The sequence below is a fragment of the Chiloscyllium plagiosum genome, chromosome 2, assembly GCF_004010195.1.
Source record: "Chiloscyllium plagiosum isolate BGI_BamShark_2017 chromosome 2, ASM401019v2, whole genome shotgun sequence".
Lineage (NCBI taxonomy): Eukaryota > Metazoa > Chordata > Chondrichthyes > Orectolobiformes > Hemiscylliidae > Chiloscyllium > Chiloscyllium plagiosum.
In genome coordinates this window covers 12,127,045-12,150,488 of record NC_057711.1, presented here as the reverse complement: position 1 = coordinate 12,150,488, position 23,444 = coordinate 12,127,045, and the positions used below count along the sequence as shown (strand labels likewise).

The window sequence follows — 23,444 nt, the reverse complement described above, 5'->3', positions numbered from 1 at the left end:
TCTCAACTTGTTGTTTAGTTAGGATATAGCAATGAAATTATAAAGTTGCAATGCGTGCTGGAATACAACAGCATTCACCAGCTTTAGTTTACATGCTTCACAAAGATGTACTCAACAGTACATATTCTGTTTGAAAGAGGCTGTCCCAAGTAAACATTGTACGCAGACTGAAATGGACACACCAAGATCTTAGAAAAAGGAGAGGCTATTAATTGTTAGGGACCTGACAGTATTTACAGGAAGCAACAAGCACTCTAGTCTTAACCCCAAAGTCCAGGATTGTGATCTTAGAGGCAAAATGCACCTCAGGGAATGCTCATGTCAAAAGTTTAAGCCAGCATAAAACAGCAGACCAAATGATGTAAAAAAATGTTTTATTATATTACAATGAAAGAATGATACAACACATTACCTTCAGTGTGCTACAGGTGGGTAGCCAGCACCATGTATGTGCGAATTTATATTATACATCTTAGGAGCTATATAAAGCATTCTCTACTGAAGGGAGCTCCTCAACAGTACATATTCACAAGTCTCTGGCACAGAACCCATCCAGTGTACCTTAAGCCATTCACAAACCCTCCTCCCTAACCAACACCATCCCGTCCATACACCCAAAAGAATAAAGTTAATCTGGTCAACAGAAACTGCAGTTGCTCAACCTTCCAACCAACCGACCACCAGCAAGTGCCCTGGGAGCTTTGAAAGGAAGTAGAGAGAGTTAACTTCTCTCAATTCCAACAATCCACAAAAAGCCACTTCCATGTGGCGGCAGGAGGAAAACAGAGATTTTCCCACATTCTACAAAATAAAGCTCTTTTAAAAAGACATTGAAAAATGTAAAGCCAGTGATTGTGGTTTAATAAGAGGTTTAATACTGCAATGATGTTCCCCTTCCTGGAAGGCCTGGTAACTATGAATGGGCTCAATTATCAGAGTAGGCCAACATTATACTGAAGAAAACATTACAAGGCTCATTATCTAATGCTTTGCAACAATCAAATCTTACAAATTTAAGGGAATTCAGTTTTGGTCTGTTGGAGACCTTAAGTCTACATTGGCTTCCCAATCCCACCTCGCCACCCACCCACCCTTCCCCTACCAAAGATAAAAATACATTTTACTGCTACAGTTTCCTATTTACTTGAGGAAATAAAGCCCAGCGCCTAACTGCAGTGTTTCACTTTGTTCAAATTGGTGTCAACAAAAATCCAGGTCCAAGGCAACAGCATCCTGCAACTGTGCACAATTACCGTCGGTAGTGTGGGGGGGGGGGGCGCAGGTGTGTTTTTAAACTCCCACTAGTTTAGCTTACATGAGCCCAGCTGCGAAGCTGATGGAAGAGGAGTTTAGTTTTGGGCAGCTGAGTCGATGGAGAATGTCAGCAGTGTCAGAGCTGGCCAGGAAACATGGACTCTCAGCTGCGTTCCAACATGGACCTCCTGCCAGATTAACAGCTTGGAGGCAGTCAACCTTCAACAACTAAGTTACACACAACTCCCCTCCCCAAAATCACTGGCTGCAAAACATCTGGATCACACAGAACAGTTCAAGCTGGCCACTGTCTCTGGAATAAGGGCATTAGCAGTGCTCTGGGGTACACCCTCCACCTCCAATCAATGCTCATCACAACGGTCCTCCACTACATATGGTTGGCTGACCCACGGTGACACCAACAAAATTCAGACAATAACTGGCTGCGGGATAGGACAGAGACACAACGCTCATTTAAAAACAAAGAACTCACATCCTGTTCCACAGCATTGGGCTTGAACCTGCAACATGAATTGTTGCACCTCAGATCCAAGAATCCAGTTTTTAAATGCCACCTGTCTTATAGCCATGTGAAAGCAGTGTCAAAAGCCTGTCGGGATTGGGACCCTTTACCCAGAGTAAAGCACTCACCACCTACTCAAGTGTCTTTGGTATGAGAGAGCACTCAAGGCCAAAAGCAAACCGCACCAACCCCAAATACAGGATACAACCCTAATCTACTCCCTCAGTCAGGGTTTTATACACTCAGCACCCAGAGAAATAGCTCCACCCATCATCCCCAACCCCACCCACACAAAACCATACAAGTCAGAGCACTGAACAGAAATGCAGCTACCAGAGAGTGATTGAATAGCAAGAGTATAGCAAAGGATACGCTGGTTAGCACACCAACCGAGGTAGCCTTTGCTCCAAACACCCTCTCAGCCACATTCAAGTTCAGTACCCACACCAAAGAACTCTGCAGCAAAGCAATAGAAAGCCATTTAGCCCGTTGAGCACATCCCACTCAATTAGATTAAGACTGATCTCTTATTTCAAAATTCACTTAAATCACTTTCATATTCTAAGTCAGGTGATGCCAGCTTTGAAAGTTTCCACTGAAAGACCATCCACTAGTTTGCCCACGTGCCCCTGGAAAGGGCCAGCATTGGGCCTTAATGAGCTAAGGAGACCTTCAACTATAACCAGGCTCGCCAGTCACAAAACTGGTTTTGGAGTCCTAGACACACCAACAGTACTGCCAACAGGATGGCAATGCCACTCCAGGTGCTGTCTTAAAACTTAACTTCAAGGAAGAGGACCTCACATCAGAATCTTTACCAAGGGAGGAAACTTACAAGTAAACAGATGATTTGAAAAAAAACACCATCACAAAATAAAGTCAATCCAACTCAATATTGCACACCTCCTAACTGGTGACCCAGGAATGTACACTCTGAGCAAGTCTCCCCTCCAATCAGTAAGGCAGCACCATTCCATGCAGAGAGGCCACTGCTCTAGAAGTTTTGTTGACTAATCCCACATCACCAGCTGCCCCTCTCTCCACACCAACCCAAACCCAAACCCCTCCAACAGCAAATAGACAAAGCTGTGAGCCAGTCGTTGAGCCCACTGTTAAAAAAGGCACAAACAGCAAACCCCAGGCAGATCAATCAAACTGGGAAAGCCAATCCTGCTACTCACACTCGGACATGGGACGAGCATTGTATTTTTAAAGATGCCAGAGGAAAAATGCCCAGAAAGGAGGGACTAACACACGCACACAACCAACAAGCTGTGACCCTTGCTACCTATTAGAGTCACCTTTCATCTCCTTCTCCGTGGTTCTGTGCGAGAGTTTTGCGTTTAGTAAACAGCTTTCCTTTGTTTTTATTTGATCACAGCATTCCGTCGCTCAGGAAAGGACCGGACGGACTGTACACGTCACATTGGAATTTGATCCTATTAACAGTCACATGTGTTTAATGATAAAAGTAAAATCTCTATTGCTTTCATGATTCAGAAATTGGCATCCACAGAGGAAATAAAACCACCTTCAAAATAAAATTGCTGGAAATTCTGCAGTCTGTCAATCGAATACCACTGAGCTACATCCCTGTTATGAGGCATTTAGAGCGATTTTTCTTTCATTACAGGAACCAGCAATAACAATAGGATACAATAAACTCTTACTTTTATTAAAAGATTTTTTTCTTTTAAAATTCAGCTGCCATGTTCTAACCTTTGACCCGCCCCCACCAGGAGATCAGGGTTTTGGGTGAAGTTGGGGGAGTGGGAGTAAGGAGCATGATCACAGAAAAGGTCACGTGAACTGCAACCTCAGAACTACCCGGTTAGCGGCAAGTTTGGAAGCAGCCGCTTCGAAGAGTGCAAACAAGGACAAGAGCTGCCATGAAGTCCTCACCATTGTATCCGCAAGGGACAGATGCAAATGCCAGCAATCGGAAATCCTCAGGGCTCTCGGAGGAATACCAAGGCACAGAATGACAATGGCAGAAAGTCTGAGACTCTGATCTAGGTCCTGTACCATTTTAGTCCCATCTCACCGCCCCCCACCCTCCCCGACAAGCATGGTTTAGATAACATTTAGGAAAATATAATACAAAATTTTGATACAGGAAATTGAGACTACACTGGCTAAAATTACTTGACTATTACTTTTGCAATTTTTTTCAGTCCTTTTTTTTTTAAAAAACCTTCTCTAGATGAGAAAGGCATGTCTCTCTAGAGAGAGTGATGTATATGTAAATGATTGATAAGTTTGTCTAGAAGCCATGCTCTAATGACTAAAACCAAGCAGACAGGGAAAGCAAAGACTTTTAGTATCACTAACTTTCAGTAGAAGCAGTCAAAATGACACAGATAATGAAACTGCTACGAGCCCGGTGTATAATCACGGAAAGCAGAAGCAAAATTCTCAATTTCTTTTTGCTCGATACGCCTATTGCTGCAGTTTCTTTTTCAAAAAGAAAAAGCCCTGTATTAATGCGCAAAGTCTTGATGATTAACAAGGAGACAATAAATGCACTGTGCTTAGCCTTGATAGGAATACTGTCAAGTTGTTTTAAAAACAAAACGCATTCTGCATCAGGAAGGTAGACAGCTGACAGGAGATAGGAGGTACACAGGTGAACGCTCCTCTCAGAGCTGCACAGTGGAAAACCAGCCCTGGATAACACCAGCAAAACTCATGTGGGTCAAGCTAGCCACACCACCTCCCTCCTCATTCTTACCATGGGCAAATCTGAACAGGGCGACAGAATAAAAACCAAATTTAAAAAAAAAAAACCAGGAGTACAGCAATACTCTACTTTCAAGCCTAATCATTAGAGCTGGCTTTTCACCCCCCCCCATCCAACTTTGCCCTTCACCTGCCCGGCCACTTATTGCCAATACCACCCTGCACTTCTTCACACCCTTGTGTCAAGAGTCAAATCGTCGGAATGGATGAGCCAGGTTCTCAAAGAACTGCAGGAGGGTAACAGCAAATGCAAGTGCTCTTGTGGTTGGGGTGTCTGTTAAAGAGTGGCAGTCAACATCCCAGGAGAAAACAAAACTCATTTTTTTTAATATATAGATATAGATATATATATGTATAAGTGCCCTGCGTTGACAATGTGGTCCTCTGCTGGTAACCAAAGTGGTCACTATGAGGGTCTTGGTGTGACTGTGTGAGAGTCTGCATAGCCACTGTCACTTGAGCTGCTCCGGAAGCTGTAGTGGTCATCAACATCACTGGCACTGCCAACACTGTCCAGCTCACCAGGAATAAACTCCATACCTTCGATGTCAACATCAGCTTCTGTGTAAGAGCACAGGTGAAAAAAAAAAATCAAACCAGGGTCAAAAGCTTCATTAATGATATAAACTGACTTAGCTGTCATTTGCTCCAATTCATTCACAGGATGCGGGTGTTGGTGGGCAGGCCAGGATTTATTACACAGCCAGGAAGGAGGAAGGCGAGGACTGCATATGGTGGAGATCAGAGGTGGAGTTTGGCACTGGAAAGGCACAGCAGGTCAGGCAGCACCTGAGAAGCAGGAGAATCAACATTTTGGGCATAAGCCCTACCATCAGGACATCTTTCTATCTCGAAACGTCAATTCTCCTGCTCCTCGGATGCTGCCTGACCTGTGCGCTTTTCCAGCATCACACTCAACTTTATTACTCATCCTTGATTACCCAGAGGGCAGCTGACAGTCACCCACATCACTGCGCCTCTGGAGTCACATGTAGACCAGATTTCCTTCCCTAAAAAAAAGGATGTTAATGAACTGGATGGGTGCACTGGGATGTTCTGTTCAGTTAATCAGTCAATCCAACAATTGACAAACGGGTCCATGGTCCTCATTAGATTCTTAATGAGAGTTCAGATGCCACCAGCTGCCTTGGCAGAATTCAAAAAATGGGTCCATGGAACAATGTCTCTGGATCACTGATCCAGAGCGAAGGCCTCAAAAAGGACCATCACACACCTCCCCAGCCCACATTTCATTCCATCTGAAAAGATATGGTCCACTTACTTTCCTACCAGGCTCTATCCCTCTGCAAATACTGATTAGCCCTGACCACTTGCCTGCCCTCCCATCTCAGTCAGTCACAGACTCCAGAACCAAACTAGGATAGCTGCTTCCAAGGCCCTGTGCAATAGTCCAGCCAATCAATCAGTCATCCCAAAACTGCCCTGCAGCTTCTTGACACATGGGTATTATTCACAGAATTGCAGCAAGAGGCTATTCAGCCCATCATGCCCACACTGGTTCTATCCCCTGGTGCCAATCTCCTGCCTTTCCTCTCCCACTCGCTGTCCCTATGCACTATTACTATCCAAGTAACCACCTGATGCCCCTTGGAATGCCTCAATTGAAGCTGCCTCCACCACATTCCCAGGTACTGCATTCATTAGTTCAGCAGGTGACATGCTCATCCCCAAGATTACTGACCTTTTAAGAAATGCTTTGCACTCCAGATGACAAGAACAACTAGCATTTATATAGCACCTTTAACTGAACAGAACATCCCAGTGCACCCGATGTGGAGATGCCAGTTTTCTTTTGGGGATGAGGGGGCAGTGTTGTAGGGAGTGGAAAGCAGGAAGCAGAGAGCTGTGAAGGGCACAGGGAGGGGGCACAGCCAGGACTGAGTGAAGTGAGGGGCAGACAGAGGGAGCACAACGCCTTTCTGACTGTAGTTTGGAGCCGCACAATGGCTCAGTGGTCAGCACTGCTGCCTCTCAGCGCCAGGGACCAGGGCTCAATTCCAGCCTCAGGCCATGTGGAGTTTGCACATTCTCCCCGTGACTGTGTGTGGGTTTCCTCCGGAGTGCTCTGGTTTCCTCCCACAGTCCAAAGGTGTGCAGGTGAAGGTGAACTGACCATGATAAACTGCCCGTAGTGTCCAGGGATGTGTAGCTTAGGCACATTAGTCAGGGGAAATGTAGAGTAACAGGGTAGGAGAATGGGTCTGGTGGGTTACTCTTTGTAGGACCTGTTCCCACACTGTAGGGAGTGTTTAATGACCTCGGTGGCGTTCTGGCCCGCCGACGGCCGGACAACCTTACCTTGCTCAGAATCGGAGCGGTCAGTGGAGATAGCTGAGCCCAGGCTGTCAGTGCGGAGTCGCTCCATCCCCTGGACAGCCAGCTGTTCCAGCCGACGCCTCAGGTACCGCCGCTCACGCTGCAGCTGCTCCTTCTGGTGGAGCGCCTTCTTGTCCTGCTCCTCTAACTTCTGTGGACAAGACAGAAGGAGAACGAATGAAGACAGACCCTGGTTTTACAGTACCCTTCATGACCCCGCAGCACCCGAAGGCTCAATCTAGTCACTAGCACACAAGTAGGAAACTACATCGGAGAATGATGGCTGAGTGATAGATATTAGACGCAGGGCACAAGCAAGAACTTTGTTCTCAATAATGGTCTCACTAAGAACATAAGGAGCAGGAGCAGGAGTGGGTAGTCCTACCATTAGAGCCTGCTCTGCCATTCAATAAGATCATGACGGATCGTTTTGTGGCTTCAGCTCCACTTACCCACCCTCTCACGATAACTCTCAATTCCTTTACTGTTCAAAAGAAAAATGATCTTTCCTTTAAAAAAAGGTTTACTGAAGTAGCCTCAACTGCTTCATTGGGCAGGGAATTCCACAGATTTACAACCCATAGGTGAAGAAATCCCTTCTCAATTCAGTCCTAAATCTGCTCCCCCTAATCTTGTGTCAGGGCCTGAGGTTAACTCCTCTCAACAGTACAGTAGGCACTCGGTCTGTGTCAGCCTGGACTCTAAGACCACAAGATGCCAGAGCCAAAGCAGGCTAATCACACCATTGACTTAAAATGACAAAAACATGACTCCAAGTTATACAGCATTGAAACAGACCCTTCGGTCCAACTCATCCATGCCAACCAGAGATATCTTAAATTAATCTAGTCTCATTTGCCATAACTTGCCCATACCCCACCAAACCCCTCCTACTCATACCCATCCCAAATGCCTTTTAAAATGTTGCAATTGTACCAACCTCCATTTCCTCTGGCAGCTCATTCTATAAATGCACCACCCTCTGCATGAAAAAGTTGACCCTTTAGATCCCTAGAGTCTTTCCCCTCTCAACTTAAACATATGCTCTCTTGTTTTGGACTCCCCTACCCTGGGAAGAGACATTGCCTCCTCACCTTATCCAAGCCTCTCGTGATTTTATAAACCTCCATAGGGTCACCCCCTCAGCCTCTGACACTCGGAAGAAAACAGCTCCAGCCTATTCAGCGTCTGTTGCTCAAACCCTCCAACCGTAGCAACAGCCTTGCTAATCTTCTCTGAACCGTTTCACAACATCCTTCCTACAGCAGGAGGATCAGAACTGAATGCAGTATTCCAAAAGCAGCCTTCCCAATCTGTTCAGCTGCGACATGACATCCCAACTCTTATACTCAATGGTCTGAGCAATGAGGGGAAGCCTCCTTAACCAGCCTGACTACCAGTGACACCATTTCATGGAACCATACTCCTGAACCCCAAGGTCTCCTCCTGGAGTAGGAGCCATCTGCTTCATTCCAAACCAGGAGTGCAGCCCAACAAGCATCACCAGGCACTCAAAAAACACGGTATTTTTCATTCTTTGATGTTGGCATTGCCAGTTGGCAAGTGTCACACATCCACGTGCCCCTGAAATGTGCACATTGCTGAAGGCATTCCAGAGGGCAGTTAGGAGCCCAGCATATTACTGTGGGCCTGGAGTCATACGTGGACCTAACCAAGTAACGGTGGCAGATTTCCTTCCCTAAAACAAAACAAAAAAAAAAATAGGGATTTAGGGAACCAGATGGGTTTTTTTTTTTACAACAGTCACCCTGAGGCCAGCCTTTTGGTGAATTCAAAGTTTCACCAGCTGCCAGGGAGATTCAAACCCCACACCACCAGACCATTAGCTTGGGGCTCTGGGGTTACTAGTCCAGTCACATCACCACCATCTTACACTGCTTTTTGACTTGGCTCGAGACAGAATCCACTCAGCTGTACTCTCTGCCTCACAAATACTTGCCCCTGCTGTGAGAGAACCATGTCCAGCTGTCAAAGTTACCATCAAACTTACCACCACCGCTCGCTCCAGCGGAACATTCCGTGACCACAACCTACTGCAACCTTCAAATAAAACCCTCACCTCTCTGCCGCTTCTTTCACTGGTCATCCAATTAAAGAAAAGAACAAATGAGGTAAGTGCGCTGCTGAAGATCTGCACAAGGAGGGAAAACAGAGTGCACCCAGAGCGAGCGCCCGTTTACCTTGATGTGAGTCCGTGCTCGCTTCAGTAGGCTCAGAGTGGTGTGTCTCGAACAGTCAGGCCCAAGCGGTACCAGCTCCTTCAGCTGCTCCAGGTATAACCTCAGCTTTGCCCTCCTGCAAGTGAAAACAGCAGTGCTCAGTGACCAAGTCAAAAACCAGCACGTGCAAGAACGGAACAACGCAAATTCTGGTCAATGCCAGACAGAGGGCAAGGGGGTCTGGAGTACCACATACAGCTCTGGTCCCCATGAGGAGTTAGTTGCACTGCAGGCAGTTCAGCAGAGGTTCACTGGGTCAATTGTAGAGAAAGTGTTGTCTTATTAAGCAAGCAATATAGGAGAGGTTGTGGAAGGAGTGGCAATGTCTCTGGATGAGTCATCCAGAACCCTAGGCTAATACCATGGCAGAATTGAATACAAAAAACCTGAAGTGATCTTGTAGCTACTGCTGAATGATGTAAAAACCCATCTGGTTCACTCATACCCTTCAGTGTGGGATATCTGCCACCCTTACCCAGTGTTGCCTACATGCGAGACTGGTCCCACAACAGTGATGCTGACTTAATCACCCTGTGGATAATGAGGAACAGGGAAGGAACGCTGACCTAGGCAGTAATGTTGCATCCAATGAATGAATGAATGAATGAATGGAGACCGGCCTTTCAATTCACCCACCCTTCAACATGGTAGTGGGTGATCCATTAGGTGGTGAGAAGAGAAACAATGTAAAGAGCTGCCACACCAGCACCCGACCCACTCCGTTCCCGTGACCACCAATCCCAAGTGTAACCGCCTCTGGTAGCCCCATCAGTCTATACAGCCACATACAGACTCCTCCTCCGAGGGAGGGAGAGAGACATCCCTGTCTGCAAGGGACCTCAATCAATGAATGAAATTCAAGAGCCAACACACCAGAGCACTGACCAGCACCACAACAAATTACATTCTCCACAGAAAATTAATACAAGGATAAACCAGGAACGCTGCATTAAACCCAAGAGACCACTGGACCAACACATGACGGGTGCTACACTGGCCTCAGTACCTGGGATAGGGAGGACTGTATCAGCCAGTATATCCAACCAGACACCCAGAAAGCCCAGACCCCAAAAGGAACGAGATTTATCTGTAACCCTCCAGTTTCCTAAAACAAACAGTACTGCTTCCATTCAGGAGGGTTGCACACTATTCAGGAGGCAACCTGTAACACAGCTGCAGAGGAACAGCGTGTTACTCAAAAGGGAAGTTTCCCAGAGTTATCACCGGGCACGAGCAGGAGGTTAAGGATAAAAGGGTTTGCTGTTATTCACAAGTGGCTCCTTTGCTGATGACAGGGCACAGAGTGGAAACTTTGACTCTTATCTCAGTCTCCCTGCAGACCTATTGAGTATTTTCTGTACATTTTGCTTCCTTGTTCCTGCTCAGAGGCAACACCAGTCACAAGGAGTGGGACAGTACTATCGTCAGACACACACACTAACGAAAAGGCGGGGGGGAGGGAGGAAAACTGACTGAGTGCGACATTTCACCTCAAATAGAAAAACAGGTAAGATACAAGGATACAGGCAGGAAGCTCACCTCTGTGTGAGATCTAATACAGATCAGAGTTACCAAAAGAGAAACATGAGGAGGAGGAGGAGGAGGAGGAGGAGGAAGACAGAAAGAAAGAAAGATCATGAGTATCTCTGAAAAACCACAACTTGCACCCTGAACATTCACAGCCAAACACTGCACAGAATCCTCTTAAATCGAACAGAGAAGTTTCCTTTTTAAAAGGAAAGAATATAGTTTTAGAAGATAATAAATGGTGTAATTTTATATGGCACCTCCCCCACTGTCTCAGCAATACCTTCAATGCTCCACCTACAACAGTGTCTTAAAATAGGCAGTGCAACATTAGCAGCAGCACATGGCATGCAGCAAGGTCTCCAGGAAAAATAAGCAGTTAACAGGTTTCTTATGCAATTGTAGACAGAGAAACATTGGTCAGAATACTGACAGCTCTCCCCTCATCCTTTTCAAATACTGGCCATGGATCTGTAACATCTTCATTTCAGGCACGACATCGGATTCACGTCTCACCTGGAAGATGTAACTACTATTACAGAGGGTGAGACAGTGAGATAGGAAGGGAGGAGAGTGAAGAACAGAGATTGAAGCAGAAGACAAGCCTGCTTAAAATGTGTTTCTTTTTAAAAATACAATTTCATAGGACGTGGGTGTAGCTGGCTGGGCCAGCACTTACTGCCCGTTCCTAGTTGCCCCTCGAGAAGGTGGTGGTAAGTTGCCTTCTTGAACTGCCACAGTCCATGAGTGGCACAGTGGTTAGCACTGCTGCCTCACAGCATCAGGGACCCAGGTTCAATTTCACCCTCCAGTGACTGTGCAAACTCCACACATTCTCCCAATGTTTGCGTGGGTTTCCTCTGGGTGCTCCAGTTTCCTACCATTGTCCAAAGACGTGCAAATTAGATGGATTGGATATGGTAAATTGCCCATATCGTGTCCAGAGATGTGTAGGTTAGGTGCGTTAGCCATGGCAAATGCCGGGATACACAAGAAGGGAGGGGGGTGGGGGGGTCTGGGTGGGAAGCTCAGGGGGACTCGTTAGACCAAATGGCCTGCTTCCACACTGTAGGCTTTCTATGGAAGTGTGCTTTGGGGGTGGGACACCCCCAATGTGGTAAAAAGCGGAATGTCTGTCTCTCATTCATTCACAGAATGGGGATTGTGACTCAGCAATGCATTCCCTACGGGCACTGTGGGTTCACCTACAGCATATGGACTGCAGCAGTTCAAGGGGGCAGCTCACCATCGCCTTCTGAAGAGGCAACTAGGGACGGGCAATAAACGCAGGATCAGCAGTGAGACAGCCACATTCCATGAACGAGTGAAGATAGACATTTTACCTGCTGTATAGATGGTGATTGTTATGAAGGTGTAGGTGTGCACTGTACCTTAGAGAGGAAGCGAGCAAGGACTGACAAAGCACAGCTTTTAACATTTGGTTGAAACAAGTAGCTGGTGTCGCATTGCCGAGGAACAAAAACAAATTCGAGTTCGGCCAGTTTAAATTTCGCCCCAGATACCAAAATCCAATCAAATTTGAATTTAGTGTTTTGATGACATCAAACCAATGAAATTATCCGATATTTTGGGGCATAAAAACCAGGCATTTTGAACAGTCGGGGGAGAAGTGTCAAGAAAACCAACAAGTATAGACTGTGAGCCAAATAGCTCACTGAAAGGTACCTGGTCATAAGACAGACCTGGGAAGCAGAATACTGAAGAAAAGATGACAAGAAAATCTATAATGGTAAATTAACAAAGCTGACTGGTTTGGAAAAGGTGATCTGAATAGGAGATTTTTCTTAAAAAAAAAGGACCAGTGCTGTAGAGTGGGGGGATAAAAGATAGGTTTAAGAAAAAGGCATTGTAAATAGTTATCTAATGTGCTCTTCTGGACTTAAAGAATGAAACAGTTAAGTTTTAGTTTAAATAGTGACCTCTGGGGCAGCTCTTTGCCTCTTGAAATTTGAGAGATTAAAGTGCGAGATGAGCTTCGGTGTGTGGGGGTTAAATTAGCAGAGGGGTTTACCCTAGGTCATAACAGTGATCAAATTCCGTATTCTTGCATTTGTCATGACGACAAGACAGACCTTCATATAGTTTTATTTTAAAAAAAGGTGACAGGAGAACAGAGGGATTTGCATCCCATGACCGTCAGTAAATTTTAAATACAATAAAAATCTGGAATAAGCAACGAGACTAAAAAGGTGACCACATAACCGCTGACAACAGCTGTGATAAAACCCCCACCAGGCTCACTGCTACCCGTCAGGAAAAGGAATCCGCCCTCCTTCCCTTGTCTGGTCTACCTGGGACTCCAGACTGCCGTCTGGGCAATTGGGGATAGGCAATCAATGCTGGTCTAGACAGAGGCACCCACATCACACAAGCAAATAAAAATAACAACCAAGTAGGATAAAAGGGGTGGTAAATGCAGACATGGAACATTCCCCTCGAAAGGGTTTCCAGCACAGGCCATTCAGCCCATTTATTCATACTAGGTCATTCTCCCATTGTATTTATTGCTTAAAGTCTTGCTGCCTGTCCCCGGGGGCAGATGTTGGGACAGAGCAAGGCTGACACAAACCTCCCCCCCCCAACCCCACTCTGTTCAACAGGATAAGAATCCACACAAATCTCTCACTGCTTCCCTCAGAGGGAAACCAGCAACCCAGCTTTCACATCTCAGCTGTTGGAAGATGGCAACGGTCAAGACAATAATGAAAGGTTGAGGTACAAAGAATGGGGTCAGGAGCACTATTCCCCCTCTGGCCTCCTCCAGTCTCCAATACATGGACAGCTAGTCTACTACCGCCTTTTCCTACTTACCCTCAGCAACCCTGATTAATACCCTAGGCCTTTGCAGGGAAGGCCTAGTGGTATTATCACTAGACTGTTAATCCAGCGACCCAAGTAATGTTCTGATGACCCAGGTTCCAGTCCAACCACAGCAAATGGTGTAATTTGAACACAGTAAAATTTGGAAATAAGAGTCTAATGACTACGAATCCATTGTTGAAAACTCCATCTGGTTCACGAATGCCCTTTAGGGAAGGACACTGCCACCCTTAACCAGTCCAGCCTACATGTGACTCCAGACTCTCAGCAATGTGAGAATGAGCAATAAATGCTGACCCTGTCAGCACTGTCCTCATCCCATGAATAAAAAACCTTCCACCTCCTTGCTTGACAAGAATCTACACACTTCAGCCTTAAGAATATTCATCGACTCAGATTCCATCAGGGACAGAACAAACCCTCCTTTGCCCCACCTCACAGACAGATGTTCTCCTTTCTGCTTTCATACATGGAAACCCCATATTTACTTTTTTAAAAATATGCAGTGACCCCTAACTTCATAAGGGAACTCCCCTCTCCAAATCAGCCCCCTCAGGACCTGGTTTTAATGAAGTCACCTTCCAGAGTTCTCATGATGGACTGAGCTGTTAATTGATCACAGCATGGTCAATTTAGTTACAGTCCAATCAATTCATTGCTTTCAGTCAGTCAGTCAGTCAACAACAGGCCCACACATGGAGAATGGTCCAATCCAAAGTGAGTGGCTCCACCTAAACAGGACACGCAACACATCTTGAACTGAACGAATCAACATTAACTCATCCCTCAGTGTGTCTCTGGACAGCCCACTCCTTGCTCAGAAACAATGCCTCCTCGATACATGCGTTTCTCCACCATCACAAAAAAAAAATCCCAGACCTACAGGTGCTGGAAGAAGATTATGTACTTCCTTTCACATCAGTGAGCAGAGTGATCTTACCACCATCCACCACACACCTCCCCTCCAACCTCCCAAACAATACAGCTGAGAGTTACCAAGAACAAATCCTGCGTTATCTCGACACACCCAGGATCAGCCCTCGACAGCAGAGAGGCTGAAGGCTACAGGTGCCTTTAAATACTCGGGGAGGCAGGAGCTAGACAAATGTCTGATACAACTCATCACAAAGCTAATAGGAAAAAGAAAGAAAGTGCTGATTGAAAAACTGCAACAAAGATCCCCATCCTGTCCCACATGATTGGGGTGAGAGAACGCTGCAGTTTAAAAATCTATGCCAACTATTCACAATCTGTCATGAATCCGGTCCCTCCACACTCACCTGTGCTTTTCCAGCTCATTGTGAGAGGATCTGTAAGAAAAGAATACAAAAAGAAAACACTGATTAATAATTGATAAATTTAAGCAAACAACAAGGATAATCTCTTTAAAACGATGTAGTTTATTGTGCTTTAACAGTAACTTTCTTAAAAGGAAGTTTATTAAACACAAGGTTGGGATGGGGGGGGTGGGGGAAGCTTTACAAAGTCAGGGATAGGATGCTTCTAACGAATAGCTGGACTTTCTAACTGCAGGGACACACTGCTCCACACATTTAGCGGTCTCGGGGGCTAAGACCTTACTGAGTTTGGGAACTTGCCAATTTTCAGAGAGACAAAAAAAAAGGACACGTCAACCCAACGAAGATGAGAGTTTCAGGAAAACTAACTGATAAAGCGCTCAGTGTTAACAGCCACGCTGCTGCTAACATTCACTTCACACGTTTGGTTTTCATCCGCCGCCTCCTACCCACCAACTCGACCTGTTCAAAATTATTTGAAAAAATAGAGCTCAAATCTAGTAGGCGAGAGCGCAAAGTTTCTTCAGACTTTGCATGTAAAGGATCAGAAAGAGTTATCAATGATGCTTTCCTAATTCTGACATGTGAGAAACAGTGTGGGCTCATGGAAGGGCGAGGTAGAAAACACAATGGAGGGTCAAGAGGAATACAGAAGGTTCAGTGGGAGAGGTGCAAAGGCAAGTAAAGAGAAGCAAAGAGAAATTATAGGACTGTCAGCTAGCATGGAGGGTTACACTGAAGTCTTCTACAGGTGCATAAATAGTCAGCAAGTGTGGTAAAAGAGGTAGGGTTGATAACAACCAGAAGATAAACTTATGGAGGCAGAGGGCAGGGCTGAGGTGTTCAATACACTGCATCGATCTTTACCAGAGAGGCAGATGCTACACAAGCTACTATTGAATTGAATTGAATATGGATGTACTGTCACTTGTGATATACAGTGAACGAAACAGCAATCCAGATTTGATCAATATATCGTTTCAGTTGCATGACACTGACCTTTTGTTATAAATTCTGTGCCTTTTGATCCTGCCCCACTAGCTACCTGACAAAGGAGCAGTGCTCTGAAAGCTTGTGCTTCCAAATAAACCTGTTGGACTATAACCTGGTGTGTGATTTGTAACTTAATTAAAATACAGTGAAAAGCTTCAACTGGTGACAGAGGAGGAAGCTTGGTCACAAGGAGGATTCAAGATTGTGCACATGGAGAGACGGGTTAACGCTGGAACGAGTGCAGCCTGTGGTCACATGTAGAGTTAGTAAATCTCGGCCACCACCAGCCTGTCTCACAGCAGCTCCCTCACTCCCAGGGAGTCCTGGCTGCTTCATAATCAAACTCTGGGGAAGGAAAGATGTGTCAGGCCCACGACAGAAGGGAAGAGCAGCACTTACTGGCAGCTCTTTGACATAATAGACAGGGCACAATAATTAGTCTGAGACAGCACACAATCCAAGGCACACGAAAAGGCCCTTCAGGCCATCGGGTCCGTGCTGGTGGAATAAAAACGACCCCCCTCATGTTTCTAATGGCAGCACTCGCCCCATAGCCTCGTATGCCTTGGCTGAAGGGCCTCAATCTGTGCAATAGACCTCGATGATTCTGTTCCTGCTCAACTGAAACACAGAACACAGGATGTGGCCATTCAGCCCATCAGGGCCAAGCTGAGAGGATTCAGCAGCTGACAGCATTCAGTATTCCTTCCTGGATTGCCTCCCTCTGCACAAACTGCATTACCAGATGTTGCAAACACCTGGACCTCCCAAGGTAACCCTCTGTTTACTCCTTCAGCTCAAAGAGTCACCAGAGGAAGCTGCACCTCAGAGACTTGACTGAAACAAAAGAACACAAAAAAGGGAAAAAAAAAGGGAGGTAGAAGTGACTATTCAGCCCCTCCAGCCAGCTCCATCACAGATTACATACAGCAATGTCATTACTGTGCCTTACATACTTCACAAAAATATCCACCAACTCCAATACAATCTACAGCTTCTCGGGGAGGGTGGGGGAATCTGGGTTCTAGATTTCCATTACCTTTCTGCATCATCTAATGTAGAAACTAGTGTAATTCTTCCTTGTTCTGATTACCCTCCAGAGGGGACTGATCCTCTGCACCTAACCACCTGAATGCTTTAACAGCTCCATCAGATCCCCTGAAACAAACGGAGGGGGATATATACAATTTACCACCTGCACCACACGGTGTAGGAGTAGGGGGCCATTCAGCCCATTGAATGGCAGCGCAAATTCAATGAGATTGTGGATGATCTGATAACCCGCAAGTGTGTTTGCTGCCTTTCCCCTCCTCTGTAATGCTGGATTCCCTGACTGATTAAAAACCTGTCTTTCAGCCTTGACAGCCCTTTGTGGTAGAGAGATCCACAAATTCACCATCCCAAGAAATTCCTCCTAAACCTGTCATCGACTGGGAGATGCTGTATTGAGATTATGCCCTGGTCAGTATCATGCAGAGCTGTCATGAACAAGTGTAACGGAGCTCAGGTGACGTAAGGCAAAGCCAGAGATACCTGTTCCCTGGAGAGGAAAGTCCCAGCAATTCTGCTGCAGTAGAATTGGACGGTAACACCCTCAAAACTCCACGCCCAAATAGGTTCGTGCATCTCCGGCCTCCTACGTGAATCATTATGATACTGCCTCAGTATCGACACCCTGCTGAGCAGAGCTAGTACATCAGCCTTCAACAAGGATCTCTGATGGTTACAGTCCTTGTGCCAAGACTAATTCTGTGGGAACCCAGGTTTAAATTAATAAATCTGGAACTATAAAACTAGTCTCAGTGATGATGACAGTGAAACCATTGTCAATTGCTGTAAAGACCCCTCTGACAGAGTGATGGAATACTCCCCACCTGACCCCAATGCCACAAACGTGAAACCAACCACCGGTGCCAGATACTCCATCAGTCTGTACCATCCATAAGATACACTACAGGAAATCACTGAGGTTCCTTATTCAGCACCTTGTAAATCCACCACCACTTCCATCCGGAAGGACAAGGGCAGCAGATACATGGGAACACCACCCCCTGCAAGTTCCTCTCCGAGCCACTCACCATCCTGACTCAAATATAATCACTGTTCCTTCACCGTCACTGGGTCAAAATCTTAAAATACCCTTGGGGATGGAATTCCGAGACTTTCTACAGCACATGGACAGCAGCAATTCAAGATGGTTCACCACCTTCAAGGGTGAACTAGGGATGGACAGATACTGGAGCAGCCTGCCGTTTCCACATCTCAAACTAAATAAAACCAGCCAAGGATTGAATCGGGTCTGCTGAATTAGCTCCTTTTTGCAGGAGGAAGCAATAACCTGTTAATCTCACTGATTTACACAAAACTGAGCTAGAGCTGTGAGCACACTGTATAATGGAGAGGTAACAAAGTTCGTCGGATTTCCTTCCCTCTGCTTTAGTTACTGTTCACTATTATTAGAATTTTTAAAACTGACGTGGACATTACCATTTGGACCAGCACTGCTGCCAATTGCCCCAAGAGCAAGTGCCAGGTTACCTGCTTGGAGAGCAGGGAGGCTTACTCAGTAATTTCAGAGGCAAGAGTCAGCCACAATGCTGCGGGCGTGTGAAATGGGATGCCAGACCAGGCAAGGACAGCAGATTTCCATCTCCAAAAGAAGAAATTTTAGTCTCAGTCACCCTAACTCAGAACAGCTTTTTATTCCAGATTTGAGGAACTGAATGTGTAATTCACCTAGTAGCTATAATCAGATTTGAACTGATGGTCTCTTGGTCATTAATTCCTGGCCCCTAGATTATTGCCACTGTGCCCCTTGTAGTTGGGACAAGATGGTACTCCATACACATGGAGCAATGGCATAGCAACATCCACACCCTCAGAATGAGAAGGAAGCACATTATGATGCTTAAATCTACCCATACCCATAGACAAACTGGGCAGCAGGAAATGGAACTCAATCCAGGTAAGAGAGAGAGAGGTGATGCACTTGGACTGGACAAATAAGACAAGGGGATTACAACTGTGAACCTCTGGGTTCTTGGAGCGCATGTTCACCAGCCCCCTAGGTATCAGGAAAGGTGGGTAATGTAGTAAGGTGGCATATGGAATATTCACCTTTACTGATCAAGACATAAAGTTTAACAGCAGGGATTTGATGCTGGAGCTGTATAAAGTGGTGGGTAGCCATATTTAGAGCAATGCGTGCAAGTCTGGAATCCACACTATAGGAAGGAGAGGGTCAACAGGAGTTTCACGAGGATGTTGCCTGAACTGGAGAGTTTCAGTTATGAAGAGAGATTGGACAGGGTGGCATTGTTTCCAACGAAGCAGAAAGGATGGAGGTGGGACTTGGTTGAGATATATAACATTGTGAGGGTCACAGATAGGGTGGATGGGAAGGAACATCTCCCCCTTGTTTGAGAAATCAGTGACCCCAGGGGTGGGGATACGGAGGAAACTAACTTCAAGATAAGGAGCAGAAGGCGAACAGGAGAGTCAGGAAAAACCTTTTGCACCCAGACACTGGTGAGAATCTGGAACTCCCTGTCTCTAAAAACCATGGGAGAGGCAAAACCCCTCACAACAATGAAGCAGCATTTCAATGTGCACTTGCAAAGACACAAGGCTATGGGCCAGGTGCTGAACAATCGGATTAGATTAGTTTGGTGGCTGCTAATGACCAGCACAGGGACATGATGGGCCAAATGGCCTTTGTCTGTTTTGTCAGCCTCTAGGATTCTATGTGAAGCTGCAATATGATTTAAGATTGTTATATGGGAACAGGAGTTGCTTCGACTCCCTAGTCAACAAAAACTCAACTCTGCCTTGAAGAAATTTGAGGGCAGAGTCTCCATACGCACTAACATGGAGAAAAAGCTCATTATCAACCTCTTACCCTTAAAACGGAGGCCTCTGTTTTAGTCTCCTCCACAAGGGGAGACAGTGATCGACATGGAGCAGCCCAACCTGCTTAACCTTTCCTTCAGAGGGATCAGCGAGGTGAACCCTTGTTGCTAATGGAATTAAATCATCCACTGTGTAATTCAGAGTTCAAAACTGCACGTAGAGCACCAGATGTGGTCTCACACAACAGGCATCAGGTACAGGAACTCCAAATCCCAGTAACCAATGGATTACAGAACAGGCAGCAGCTTGTAGTCCAATAACTGACCTTTCCCAACCAATCACTGCCCTTTTACTAACCCAAAGGGGAGCAGAAGGGTAGGCTATTCAACCAGAAGTGAAAGCAGATGTCCAAAGATGTGCAGGTTAGGTGAACTGGCCATGCTAAATTACCCATAGAGTTAGGTGCAGTAAATGTAGGGGAATGGGTCAGTGTGGACTTGTTGGGCCAAATGGCCTGTTTCCACACTGTAGGAAATCTAATCTAAATCAGACTGGTGGGCTTTTGTGCAAAAGTGATTTAAATTGCTAAGCAGTGACCCCTACTGAGCTGTCATTGATAACACAGTACAAGGTAAAAACAGGAAAAAGCACCAGACAAGTAACCAAGGCAAGGATCTCCAGGATTCCATCCACTGGAGAACAGAAAAGTCGCTGAGCAAACCACATCCTGAACAAGTACAAGTACGTGCTTAGAGTCTAGTTATGACAAAATTTAACCTTCTCACCTGTTGGGTAAAACCGTGCCAAGTTGCATCAGACTGTGTGACACCACCTAAAAAGGTGGAGGAAGTTACTCTTACTCAGGCTGAATCATAACCAGTGCCTGTCAGGCAATGGCGGTACACACCTCTGATCGAGGTGTTAGACAGGCAGTCACCCAACACTGGCTGTCTCAGTAACAAGCAGACTTAGGAACCATCCCCAACCCTCAACCCCATCCCAGGCTCAAACTCAAACACCAATCCCCCAACAGAAAACAGTGCTACCAAATTCAGAGAGAAAAAAAATTTTTATACATAAGGGAATTAAACATGCAGGGTTACAGCAGGGTACAGGGACAGATTGGAGTGAGTTAGAACCAGCAGGGACTTGCATGGTTTGCTCCCGTGTGGTGTAGTGACCATGCAAGAAAGGGCTTCTTGTAGAATGAACATAATCAATCCCAGTCGACAAAATACAAAAGATTGCAGAATCAGAAAAATAGTTCACCTTGGCTCTATACAAGACTGACACAACAGAAATAGAATGGCTTACAAAACGTGCCTCGTGTTTTTTTTTCCAAAAATGGAGTGCAATAAAGGGTAGATAGGAAGAAAATGATTCCGCGAATAAGTTACAAAGGAAAGCAATTTAAGGTGATCTGCCACGATTGGCACGATGGCTTAGCAGTTAGGACTGCCACCTCTCATAACCAGGCATTCAGATTCAAATCCAGCCTCACACGACTGTGTGTGTGGAGTTTGCAGTCTCCCCATATCTTGGGGTTTCCTCAGAGTGCTCCAGTTTCTTCCCACACTTCAAAGATGTGCAGGTTAGGTGGATTGGGGGGGAATAAAGGGTAGATAGGAAGAAAATGATTCCGCGAATAAGTTACAAAGGAAAGCAATTTAAGGTGATCTGCCACGATTGCTTAGCAGTTAGGACTGCCACCTCTCGGGGGGGGTGCTCTTCAGAGGGCCAGTGTGGACTCAATGGGCTGAATGGCCTACTTCCACACTGGAGGGATTCTATGAATTAAAAAGAAAGGGAATGAGAGACAACAGGAAAGCAGCCTTTGCACAGCAAGAATAAGTTAGTTCACAGAGTTTGCAAGGGGGGGGTGGGAAAAGCAGAAGCTGACAGAAATACAAGTACAAAACCTAGCAAGCAGAGGGGAATACACCCACCAATACTTGCAGAGGGCTTGCAGTGATACTAGGGGCTGAATGGCCTCCATCCACACTAGTCATTGTTTTTTCCTGAAAATACAGCACGCAGAGAGCTCAGTGCCATGAGTTGAGTTTGCAAGCGAAGTCTGCAGACAGGGTGAGGGAGAGAAGTGGAAGTAAAAAAGAGGGCCGTAAGTGTTGGAGCTGATCCTTCAACCCACTTAAGAGCAAACAGGGCGCAGGCGCAGCACCGAGCACAGCTCCAGACAAAAAAAATGGGAGCCAAGGAAAATCTAGATGAGAAAAAAAATTGCTCAAAATAAAAAACGGGCAAAAATTTAAAAATCGACAGAACGAGTAACCTTTCGTTTCTTTTGCACCTTATTTAATCTGATCCGAACGTGTAACCAGCATCACGTTCACAAACCTAAGGAAATAAGTAATCTGTGCAAAACCGTTTATCTTTTGGGAGGTTTAGGAGAGAAAGAAACGGGCCCTGGTTATTATTTCCATCTAGATGGATATTTTTAAAAGAAACGTTAAAAAGAAATATCAACAGTTCTTGCATGGTGAAGGGAGCAGCGACAGTCAAAAGGAAGAAGGGGGAAAAAAATCTTGATAAATTTTGTTTAAATGGATATTAAATTCAGGATGGAAGAAAAGGATGGGGGGGGGGGGGATATCAATTTTTTATTGAAAAAAAGGTGGGTTTACAGAGTGGGAATGTGTAGGAGGTTGCTAGAGGCAGCTGCCCTGTAAAATGTGAAGAGAGAATACTGTACGCGTGGCAGTGTTTATATCCGACCTAAACACAGGCAAGCCCAAATGGGGGAAAATGGCGACTGGGAAAGATTAAAGAGCCAAATATATAATTAAAAAAGAGAGAAGACCCCCTCCCCGTACCTGTTATTTGGGGTTTTCCTCGTCTTGCCTTTCTTCCTGTTAAATTCGACGTTGCAGGGCAAAATTGACGCGTAGCCGTGTTCTGCCTCTGAAAGGAAAATAAAAAATAAATTTTCAAACAGAAACATAACAACTTCAGACCTGCACCCTGAGAGATTCGACCACTGCAACCGGCCAGGGGCAAACAAAACCCTGCAATCGTACCTCTCTCCCTTCTCTCGATGTACTCGGCTGCTTCCAGCAAGGTTTGAATATTAAAAAATGCCATTTCTCTCCAGATAAATTGATGGTGTTTTTTTTTAAAAAAATGTATATATAGTTTGTGCGTCTATTTCCTACCCAGTAACAACAAAATTGCCTGTCCGATGATTACGAGTGGAAAATAAAATTTGCAAAATACAAATCTATACACTATTTTTAACAAAAAAAACAATGAGAGTTAAAAGGAGAAGCAAAGACAACTGAGTGTTAGAGACAAGTTTTTGCAATCCCTCTGTCACCTCAACCTAGCCTGCTAAGCAGCCCAGATGTATTGTGACGCGATTTGATTGACAGATCGAGCTCTGAGTCTTGCTCTCTCCAATGGAGGAGCTCCCCGGAGGAGAAACAACACTCAGGGTAGGTTTCGTCCCTCTCTCCGATCTCCGCCCCCACCTCCACAACCTCCCTCCCCTCCACACACCCAGACACAGACACAGATGTATCAACAAGTCGCCGTCCGCCCGCAGCTGATTGGCTCCCGTTCGCGTGTATCCGATCGCTGTATCCACCCGCGGGCCCTAGCAACAGAGGCCGCGTGACCCAGCGGACTGCGCTCCCATTGGCGGACGCTGCCGTATGCAAAGCGACACCCTCCCTTCGCCATTGGGCGACAGGGTCGCGCATCTTAATAAGCTGGGCGGGGCCAGACCGCGCATCCTAATAAGATGGGCTGAGACAAGTCGTGCATTTTGATGAGGTGGGCGGGGCCAGGCCCAGGCCGGCTCCTCCCCTTTCCCCCTGGCCTGCCCTC

The 23,444-nt window shown here is 45.9% G+C and overlaps 1 protein-coding gene across 1 annotated transcript; it reads right to left on the bottom strand.

Annotated features, from left to right (window-relative positions):
• Window positions 1–357: 357 nt before the first annotated feature.
• Window positions 358–23,072, bottom strand: mxd4 (MAX dimerization protein 4). The gene is made up of 6 exons (XM_043704153.1): window positions 22,637–23,072; window positions 22,433–22,520; window positions 14,742–14,771; window positions 9,055–9,169; window positions 6,836–7,004; window positions 358–5,077 (listed from the first exon to the last, which is right to left on the bottom strand). Exons 1-6 carry the CDS (start codon window positions 22,698–22,700, stop codon window positions 4,923–4,925), a joined length of 621 nt encoding a protein of 206 aa, XP_043560088.1. The 5' UTR covers window positions 22,701–23,072; the 3' UTR covers window positions 358–4,922.
• Between the last annotated feature and the right edge of the window lie 372 nt (window positions 23,073–23,444).

What these genes read in the sequence shown, in the direction of transcription:
- mxd4 (XM_043704153.1), bottom strand. Translation starts at nt 22,700, where the DNA reads ATGGCATTTTTTAATATTCAAACCTTGCTGGAAGCAGCCGAGTACATC. An exon ending in AATGAGCTGGAAAAGCACAG is followed by an intron (nt 9,170 to 14,741) that starts GTGAGTGTGGAG and finishes TTTCACTTGCAG; the next exon opens with GAGGGCAAAGCTGAGGTTAT. An exon ending in CCGCTCCGATTCTGAGCAAG is followed by an intron (nt 5,078 to 6,835) that starts GTAAGGTTGTCC and finishes GCTCTTACACAG; the next exon opens with AAGCTGATGTTGACATCGAA.